Source organism: Pteropus alecto, unplaced genomic scaffold (assembly GCF_000325575.1).
Source record: "Pteropus alecto unplaced genomic scaffold, ASM32557v1 scaffold65, whole genome shotgun sequence".
NCBI lineage: Eukaryota > Metazoa > Chordata > Mammalia > Chiroptera > Pteropodidae > Pteropus > Pteropus alecto.
In genome coordinates, this window is record NW_006439191.1 from 135,421 (window position 1) to 146,506 (window position 11,086).

The 11,086-nt window shown below is 36.6% G+C and overlaps 1 protein-coding gene across 1 annotated transcript in view; it reads right to left on the reverse strand.

Moving 5' to 3' along the window:
- The window catches only part of DNAH14 (dynein axonemal heavy chain 14), a 150,563-nt gene that overhangs the window by 133,060 nt on the left and 6,417 nt on the right, over window positions 1–11,086 (reverse strand). The window contains exons 4-6 of the mRNA XM_006916239.1: window positions 4,814–4,944; window positions 2,076–2,244; window positions 1,299–1,401 (exon numbers count right to left, since the gene is read on the reverse strand). Coding sequence (XP_006916301.1) covers window positions 1,299–1,401; window positions 2,076–2,244; window positions 4,814–4,944 — 403 coding nt within the window. The remainder of the gene's footprint in view (window positions 1–1,298; window positions 1,402–2,075; window positions 2,245–4,813; window positions 4,945–11,086) is intronic.

An 11,086-nucleotide genomic window follows, 5' to 3' on the forward strand; every position in this document is an offset into this window, starting at 1 on the left:
AATATATAATATGTATTATATATATGTAATCTGTATCCCATATGTTATGTTATAATATATATCATGTATATATTCTGCAAAAGAAACTTCTCAGAATTGTTACTCAATCATCTATACTGCACGTGACAGGTTCTCGACGATAACCAGCTTCGCTTCCTACCAACCTCTTCGAAATTGCAGTCACATCATTTCTACTTTCGAATACACACTAAACTTGTTCCTGCCCCGAAACTTTTCAACTTGCGCTATTTTCTGTTTGGAACTGTTCTACCTTAAGACCCCACATGGATGCATCTTTTTATCCTTCAGGTCTGCGTAAATACCTCTGCTCTGAAAGTAGAAACACACTCACATTTTTGTTTTATTAGCATTCTGGCCTTTATCACTACCCAAAATTATTTATTTACTTATTACCTATCTCCCTCCATAGAATATATGATCTATAGGTACAGAAACCTTGTGTATTTTTTGCATCATTGTATCTCCAGGGTCCATAACACTGGAACAGGACAGGTACACAACAGAAAGTAAATACCTTCTTTGTCATAAAATCCCTGGTTCTGTTATTTCAACTATTTACAATATTAAACGTAACGATTTTAAAAATTTCTCTTTGCCTAGTCCCCAGCAGATAGCAGCAGACCACAAGGAAAGACAGACTTTAGAGAGGAAACAAAAAAATTATAAAACTAGATGCAAACACTCAAAGAACAACCGTCTGGGACTACTTGGGTAAAGACGGAAGAGTCTTGGAAATTATGATGTGATGTGATATAATGCAAACTTAGAACGAGACAAATTTTTAAATGAGCCCCAAGCTCCCTAATCATTTTGTTTCCTTTTATAACATTTCATCTTCATCTGACATTTTGCACATATGTGTATTTTCTAATCATCTCTCACCCACTATAATCTCGACTTCTTTGCGAGGAGGACAATTGCTTGGTTTGTTCGACAGCATCTAGAATAACACCTGGTTCATAGCAGACTCTCAATAAATATTTGTTTAACAAATAAATGCATGAAAAATAAAAGGTAAGTTAAAGTCATTATGGTCCATTTGAGTTCGCTTGACTTAAAAACATCTTTTTTTCTTACGATATTTATCCAAAAAGATTGAGTTGTAATACTTATATGAGTAAGCTTCCTTTATCAAAAAAATTTTTATAGACTATCCTATTTCCTCTATAATTCCACATAAATATGGCATGACTGTCGAAGAACCCAGATGTCATCCAGCTAATTGCTTTTTCAAAAGAATCATACCACAAATAATGTTTCAGTTTCATTCATCTCACCGAAAATTGGAAAAGAACTTGAACTGCTGTAATAAATTGTAATATCTTCTTTCTAATAGCCATTCCAAAACAGGAATGAGTTCTATTTCTTCTGCACCATCTACTTTGGTAACCTGCAAATATAAAGCACAAAAGTATGCCTATATCAGTGCATATGTGTTTATGTGCATATTTTTGTTTATATAGAAGTTGTTTCTTCCATTTTCAGCTGACGATGCATATTAGAGATATTTCCATATCTGCCCTTACCGCTGTGCTTCACTGAGATGTGGGCCTGCCCATTTGTACATAGAGTTTAGCTGGGAGGCTGGGAGGGCAGAGGATGGCAGACAGACAGTAAACAAATGATTAAAACAAGTCATTGTATAATTATAACTTGTGATAAGTATCAAAGTGCTATGTAAGAGTATAATTAGGGGGATTCGTACACTGTCAATGCAATTTCTGACAATCTGAGAAAACATTTTTCTGTTTTTATTACAATTCCTGTTAGGTCAGCAAAGGCCTGTTTCCTAGATCTTTCTGTGAAAAAATTACACAAAATAAGTATTTAAGAGGTAAAAAAAAAAAAATCTTACAATCGAATCCTCAAAGCTAAATCTCTATAAAAAAGGAAAAAAAAAAAGTCACTATTATATAACTTTCTCCCAATGAGGTTTTTAAACATACACTGTTCCTCAAATGACCAGGCTTGTCTGAAATGCACAAAGATAAATTTACCCAATTAAATTCTATATTGGGTAATATTTTTCCATTATATTCCTGAAAGCTAAAAACACCCATTGTATATTACCTTTGAGATAAATGAAGCAGTAATAATCCAAAATTCTTTGCTATGTCTAACTCTGTGGTCCGAGACCACCCGAAGATTATATGGATTATAAAGAACTTTAGACGTTTTCCGAGGAAGGCAATATATAAATTCTCCATCATCTTTCAAAGGTTCCTTAGGTTAAAAAAATATTTTTTAATTTACTTGACCAAATTAAGTAGCAAAATGACTGAACAGATCACTTAGCAATATTGAAGCAATAAATTGAAGCAATATTAATATAGATTAAAAATAAGAATAATATCATTGAGGAAGGCTAACATTAAATTGTATCTAATCGAAGTTCAGTAAAACTAATCTTGAGAAAGATTTGATACATTTAATTTTAATTCTTATATATAATGTGGCGATAAAACATTCACGAAAATTGATCTATACGCTTAACACACACTTATTAACCCCAAGAACTTGAATGCTTTTTACACACATGCTACGCTTCAGGTAAATATGTCTTTGGTCTGCTGACACCAGAAAACTTTTGAGCAGATTAAATTTATCATTTACTTTAATAATGGTTTTGGTTTAGTATAATAAACAATAGCTAATATTTAAGTAATAATGTTTAATATCTTAAATTTAACCCCTTAAATGTAAGGGATTGAAATTTAACTCTCTTAATATCAGTAAACAGATGCAGAAATTAATATTTTGAAGAGTTAGATAATTTGAGAAAAGTCACAAAGTGAAGTGGCAGAGCAGGGATTGGAATACAGTCTTACCCTAGACTCATGTTCTTTAGTGATATACTATAATGCCTCTTCCTCTTTACCTGGCATTACCCATAAATCAGACATTCCGCATTCAGAAAAAAATTTAAGTGTAATTTATTTTTTAGCTTTGAAACTTTTAACTTTTATTGATAAAAACTCCACAAGGAAATTTAATTTAGTCTTTTTCTGGATAATTAAATTTTAATATAAAAGAGCATTTCGTATTCTTTCACTGTAATTCAGTGATGCCTTCAGAAGCCGTTGAATTGAGTAACAACAGTTTCCAATCGCTATTATTTTAAATTTTGCATCCAGTTTTATTTTTTCTAAAAAAAAAATGTGTCTTCCTTGAAGACTGTTATTGTTTCTTCTCGATTGGCTCAGCTGTTTTACTTTCTTATTTTGACTTCTGATACAGTGTGTACCTAGAAACCTTAAAAAACAAGTTTAAAAACTGCAAACAAAATGAAATAAATAAGTTCTGAGTGATGACTTCTACAGTACGTGGGCTTTCTTAGTTATTGGCCATTTGAGGCATTTTTGTTCTCAATTATTTTTCCAAAAAGTCAAGGTCACTAGAAATATAGATACATTCTAAATGGATTTTATATATAGATAGATAGATAGATAGATAGATAGATAGATAGATATAATATATCTATATATATATAATTAACTAATCTAATTATAGAGGCATAAGAATATATTCCAATTAAATTATTCTTTTCAATTAAAAAGAGATGTTTTCCACATTCTCAATTCTTTCTCCACAAATCGTCCACCGGGCACCATATCACATGCATTATCTCATCTAATTCTCACAGCTCTCTAAGGTAAGTACTATGATCTCTATTTCAAGGTCAAAGAAACTAAAGCTCAGAGAAGTTAGGAACTTGACCAAAATAACACAGTAAAAGTATTCATAGAGATTCAAAACTACGTGAATCTGATTCTATTAGGCATGTACTTTCCCTTACATTAATGCCACCTTTGAATAATAATCAAGAGACCATTTATCCTCACGGTAACAAAGCAGGGACCAGCAAACTCTGGCCAGGACCAGGTGCCTATTTTTATAAATAAAGTTTACTGAAACACAGCCACCCTTGTTTATGTATTATTTATTGTCTATTGCTGCTTTTGCACTGCAATGACAGAGTTGAGGGATTGCAATAGAGATCATATAGCCTGCAAAGCTTCAAATATTTATTACCTGGCCCTTTTAAGAAAAAGTTTGCTGATCCCTGGTCTAGAGCAACGGTTCTCAACTGTGCATCAGAATCACCTTGAAAGCTTAATAAAATGCAGATTGCTGGGCTCCATTCCTGGAACTTCTGATCCAGAAGATCTGAGGTGGAGATGAAACGGGTATTTTAACAAGTTCCAAGGTGATGCTGAGGCTGCTTACCTGGGAACTGCACTTTGAGAATCTCTGATCTAAGAGTAGGAAGAGAGGGTCCTGCTCAATCTTAGATCACCTGTAATAAATGAGGTCACAGGAGGAAGACCTTAGTTCTTATCACAGGTTGTACCCTATGGTCATTTGACCTTGGACAAGACAAAATTTTTCTGAAGAGGCTAATAGGTAAGGAGAAAATGGGAAGGGTGAGGAAATACAGAGATGATACAGAAAGTCAAGTACCAGGGGGTAGGAGAGGAAGAATGGCAGAATGTTACAGAAGTACATCAGGATTTCTCTTTAAATCACACAAAAAAAACCTGATAAACATGAATATAAGAGTAGATTTAAATTTCAGGCAGATGTCTTGTTTTGTCTGTTCTCCATTCTTTAAATAAGCGAAATGAAATGTCAAACACTTCTTTCTCATAGCATTTACCGTGAAACAAGACCGTAATCTGATATCAGTGTAATAATGTCTGATTTTTATCTAATATCTGAAATGAATGAAATAGAGTAAGACAGTTTCAAATATTAATTTTTATAGTATACAACTGAATAAAATGCATAATACCTTTAGAATAATCTTCCGAACTCCAGTTTGGGGACTTCTGTATTCCAAATTATGGTGTGGTAATACTGTTTGCCAACCGAGCTTTTCTCTTAGTTGAATGATATATCTTACCACATCGTCATCATTTGATTCTGGTTTAGAACATTAAAAAAAAAAAGATCCAAAGTAAGTGTGAATACGGGCATCACTTAAGGATAATGTATAATATTCCAAATCTTTACATAGAGAAAAATTTTGAATGGTAACTGACGCTTAAAGTTTACAGACTATATAGTTGAAGGAGGAAATACAGCTTAAATTTCCATTTTAACTGAGGCTGGAAATAAGGAATAATATTTTGTCATTTAAGAAAGATTGCAAAAGACCTAACTCTACAATTATACAGGTAGTTAGCAAGAATAGACACTAGAACAGAAACTAGTTAGAAGGCTTTTCCTGAGAGCTTTTCAGAGGCTCTAGCAGGGGAACGCAGGTGCTCATATACCCTTGACGGAAGAAGGATCCTCTCCTCTGTTAAGGAAGGTCGTCCTCTTCTGTCGAGCTCACAGCTGGGGAGGGACGCATATGTAGCAATGAGAGAGGAAGGGGACACTCACTTAGCCAGCCAGACCGGCCAAATCAACCCCGGCGATCAGTGGGGTGAAGATGTCGCAGCCAGATCAGCTTCATACCCAGAAGGCTTTCCTTATAAAGGCCTAAGCTGGGGTGGAGGCAAGAGGGTCAAAGGAAGGATGACTATGTAAGATGGAAATGTTCTTCCTAAGAATACCCATCCAACAGACACCTTTCAGATCAAATCTTTCTTGACCTTTTGGCAGCTGATGGTTCTCTCCTTCTTGAAACATTCTCTTTTTCTTGACTTTTGTTCACCATGCTCTACAGGCTGTCCTCTCAGCCTTAAACTTATTTTCTTGACAAAACAAATCATGGGAGCAGCAGCACACCAAAAGCCAGGCTGGCAAACCAACCACGCTTCGAAGTTGCTCGAGATCTCTGGTCTTCCACAAATCGTAAACGCCAGCTAATCAAAACAACTCCTTCGCTAAGGATTAAGTGAGACTTGGGATATCGTATAAGGCAGTATCAGGGATTAGATAAGGTAGTGCAGGACCATAAGAGTAAGTTCCCCCTTAAATTCCGTGCCCCAGGCACCTCACTTGTCTCACTTTCGTCTGGGCCTTGTCAGTTGCTTAAACATGCAAATAAATTTAAAACACTTAATTGAGAAGAAAGCTAGTTAATATCACGTATAAAAGAGAAGGGGAGGTGTAACCCTTAGGGTACGGAGATGACACAGACTGTGTAGTCCAGCCAAGATGATATCACAGACTCGGATAGGAAAACACAGAACTCAAAATAGTGTGGTGTTGGCACCGGAAAAGAAAAATATCCATCCAACAGATTAGAGTCTGGACCTATGACGACGTATAACAGAAAATCTAGTCAGTGTAAAACGCAGTATTTCAAATCGGTAAGGAATGATTAGGTGCTCATAACTCATGGTGGGAAATCGGTTCTAAAAATATTTTTATAAACATTTATAAAAATATGTAATTCTATATGCACCTATATAATTATTATTACCTGGATAATAATTATATATGGATTAGAGATCCATATATAGATGAATTAGAGAAGGAAATGGGAAAAGCAAATTGCAGAGCTATTAGAAGAAAATATGGGAGACTATGTTTATAAGCCTAGTGAAGGCTTCCTGAAAGAGAATCAAAGCCATGTTAAAAGAAAAACCTGTCTTCCTCCAACTAAACAATGTATACAGAAGAAAAGCTACTATAAACAAAGTTAAAATATAATTAACAGATTGGAAGAAAGTATTTGTAACCTCCACAAGAAGCTAGGGATTCAAATACCAAATATTTAAAGAAGTCTTCCCAACTGTAATAAACATTTTAATAGAAAGATGAGAAAACAATACATAGGAAAAGACAAATGGCCAGTAAACATATGAAAAAAAAATGTTCAACCTCATTTGTAATCAAGGAATTGCAAATTAAAATGACCAAAAAAAGCCATTCTCACCCATCAGACTGGTGAAACATGAAAAGATGGAAAATGTCAGTTGCTGGCAAGGGTATTTCTCTCATGCCGTACTGTAAGTATAAATTCATACAACCATTCTTGATGTCAATTTAGCAAATTTAATAAGTTTGATAGAGACTGTTGGGAAATGAAAGTAATTTAGGACAGGTTGAAAAAGAATAATTTTTCAGAATAAGTAGTAAATTTAAGAAATGTAGATCCTCCAAAGAGTTGGGGGAAAATTTTTCTAAAAAGTCAAATTAATTCAGAAATGAAAGAATCATAGATACTAAAAACAGACACTTATTATGTACTTAACATTGAAGGGTGATACGCTTTCCTAGCGTGATGAGTGTTCAGTCACATCCAATATAGCAATTCTTTATCTCAGTAATACAAGGAAACTGGCCTATATTCCACGTTCACAGTGAGTTAAGAATACAGTACCAAGGGCAAGGTCAAGAAATTGCACCTTTCAAGAGACAGCCTTCCAGAGGAAAACCATGAGAAAACAGATAGGGAGCAGAATAAAGATCGTGTTTATTTGGTCTACGTAAGCACAATGCGATATATTGTTATAGCCACCCGATAAAACTCCATCAGTGAGGACGGAGGCTAAGTTTCTAGCTCCCTCACTTTACAAACGTATAGCCTTGAAGAAGCAATAGTAGAGGACAGAATCTTCAGCTGGAGTAACAAGACAGTGGTTAAGGAAGAGTTCTGGCTGGCTTCTAAGGGTAGAACTACGCAGTCTCTTCCTAAGGATACCAAGAAATACTTACATTTAGAAAGTTTAAAATAGGACTTTTGCTGACTGGACGTTTATAATGTAACAGAGTAAATTTATTTCATTATGCGAACGTGTTCTCGTAATGGAAGATAATACATTAAAACTGTCAAATGAGTAACAGTGCTAGAAAGTGCTGTGTTAATTCTAAGGAAAGCGATCGCTGTGGACTAGGGGCCACATTGAGAGCTTTGTAGAAGACTCAGAAAAATGGATCTCAATATAAGGCTGTGGGCGGATGAAAAGAGAACACATTCTAGACAAAAACGCCATCGTGAGAGTGACAAAGGGAATCCCAAAGGCACGCATCGGCACGAATGAGCCTCGAAAAGACAGATTACAGAAGGGCGCCATAAAACGTCACTAATGTAAATTTCCAATCTTTTATTAAACCATATTATACATACAGAAAAGTACACAGATCACGCATAGGGATACGGCTCGATGACTTTTCAAGTGGTAATATACCCTCTAACCAGCACGCCAGCAAGAAAAAAAGTGAAACTAGCACCCTGAGGGCTTCGTAGAAACCCCTGGGCCAATATCCCCACCTCATCCCTTTCCCACGAGAGGTCCTACTACGCTGGTTTCTAAGACCAGGGGTCAGTTTTGCCTAGTTTTTACTTCGTATTGATAGAATCACACGGTCTGTATGTATTCTTCTGTATCCAGCTTCTTTGGGTCAATATTGGATGTGAACTTTTGTATACACAAAATAATACCATATATTTTTATGGATGTATTAGTTATCTATTGATGTTTAAGTAACTGTCCTAAAACCTATCAAGGTTGAAAACAATAAATATTTATTATCTCACAGTTTCTATGGGTCAGGAATTCAGAAGGAGCCTAGCTAGGTGGTTCTGGCTCAGAGTTTCTCACGGGGTTGCAGTCAGAATGCTGGTCAGTGCCGCGATCATCCTCAGGCTTGACTGGGGCGGAAGGGTCACTTTCCACGAGAGCTCGCTTGCCTGGCTGTCAGCAGGAGGCTCCTGTTCTTCAGTTGCACCTCTCTGAAAGGCTGCTTACCTGGCTCACATGACAGCTGGCTCCGTCCCGAGAGTGAGCCAAAAGAGAAAGTAAGAGGAGAAGCCACTGTGCCTCTTACGACTTAGTCTTAGAAGTCACACAACATCGCTTCCGCCATATTCTATTTTTCAGAAAAGAGAACTATCCCTTCCACTATGTTATTTGTCGGAGCTGAGTGGCTAAGTCCAGCCCTCGCTTAAAGGGAGAAGAACAGGGCTCCACCTTTTGAAAGGAGCGTCACAGAATATGTGGACTACGGATAAATGTCAACATAGAAAAAAACGTAAAACCGTAAATGGAAAAGATAGTCAACAATTTCAACACAGTTGTTCGCTGACACTAATTGTAACTGAAACAAGAAAACAGGGAAAGGAAAAGTTGGGGAGTGGCGTTAGCTATCTGTACCGCTTTATTTTCATATTTGTTTTCTATTGCTGTATCGCAAGTTACCACAAACTCGGTGTAAAAGACAATACGAATTTGTTATCTCATAATTTCCACGGGTCAGGAGTCTCGCTAACTTTAGCTGGGTCCTCTGCTCAGCATCGCACAGGGCTGAAATCAAGATGCTGGCTGGCTCTGCCCTCATCGAGAGGCTTGGCTGGGGATGGGGCTGCCTCCACGCTGCCCTGCCTTGGGGGCAGATTTCATCTCCTTCGGGCTGGATGACTGCAGTCCCCATTTTCTTGCCAACTGTTGGCCTGATCTCGGCTCCTGAAGTCGACTTTCAGGTCCTCGTCACGTGGCCCTCTCTGTAACGTGGCAGTCTGCCCCTTCAAAGGCAGCAGGATGGCATCCACTACTGTTTCTTGGTCTCTCTTAAAGGCTCATCTGATCAGGTCAGGTGTGTCTAGTATAATCTCTCTTCTGATTAACGCAAAGTCAACTAATGAGGGGCCTTAAATACATCTCAAAAATGTGATATAAAATGGTGTAATCAGAGGAGCGACATTCCGCCATATTTGTGGGTTCTGCCTGCAGTCGAGGGGAGGACATCATACAAGGTATATGCAACAGGGGGAGGGAACATTGGAGGATATTTTAGAATTCTGCCTACTACAACTTCCTTTTTAAAAAATGATGAAAACGTTAACATCTGTTAAATCCAGGTAGTGAGAAAATAGATATCTTTTAAATTATTCTCTCCACTTTGTATATTTGAAAATTTTCATAAATTAAAAAAAAAAAAAAACCTAACTACTTAAGATTTACCAGTCTATGTCTTCATGGGTTTATGAAAACTAAATGAGGGGAGCAAATTAAAGAAATATAATCATTAAAGGATTAGATTGTTTTTCTTTATCTGGCAGCAATTACACCTAAATTGTTCTTTCTTACACAGATACCAATTTCAAAACACTGCAGAACAATGTGACAGAATGCTAGGAATTCTTAACGTACAGCAACAGTGATTACGTCTGTTGCAATAAGATTGACTGTGTTAGCTTTCTGATGCATTACAAATTGCCACAAATCTAGTGGTTTAAAACAACGCACACCTCTGTGGGCCAGGAGTCTGGATATAGCTTAACCAGGTGCTCTATTAGGGTTTCAAAGGCTGAAATCAAGGTGTTGGCCGGAGTTGAATTCTCATTTGGAGGCTCAACTGGGAAAGGTTCTGCTTCCGAGTGGTTGACAGAATTCATTTTCTTGTGGCTGAAGGAGTCATAGCAGCTTGCTTCTTCAAACCCAGCAGAGGAGAGAGAGATTCCAGAATGAGTTGGCTAGGAAGATGGAGTCTTCTGTAATGTAACAGAATCACAGGGGTGACAGCCATCACCTCTGCCATAACCTATTGGTTGGAACCAGTCACAGGCCCTGCCATGATGTGGCAGGAGTGGGGGTGGAGTCAGACAGGGCAAGAGCACCCCCATATCCATGCAGGTTTTGTGCTACGAGGCATTTATCATTTTGAGGATCTTCTCTTTAAAAAATGAAGCCTGTATGAGTGAGGGGCCCTGAAGTTTAAGCTTCAATAGCTTTATGATAAATCTGCCATAAACCAGAGTATGTCAGTGAAAAATAGAAAAGCTTCCTTCTTCCTATAAAACTTAAATTAAGAATTTTAGGAAATATAAAGAAAGTACAGGTATGGAGAAAATACAAACTGGAAAATGTTAGTAGAAAAAAATCTGTTTATATTAGTTATTTATTTGGAGATTTAAACTCTATATCGGACAAAGACGTACAATTAAATATAATGATACCATAAAGTTTTACTAAAAAGAGAAAACAAAACCACACATCTTAACCTTATTTCTAGTTCTACAGTCATAACTTTCGGGGATTGTTCTTAATTAAGATCACAGTCACTGAACAGTCTCTGTCAATTTTTTAACCTATTGAAATTTAAGTTTTCAAAGAGATTTTTAAAAAATTTAACAATTTTTAAGCAACCAGACACAAAATGCAATCAG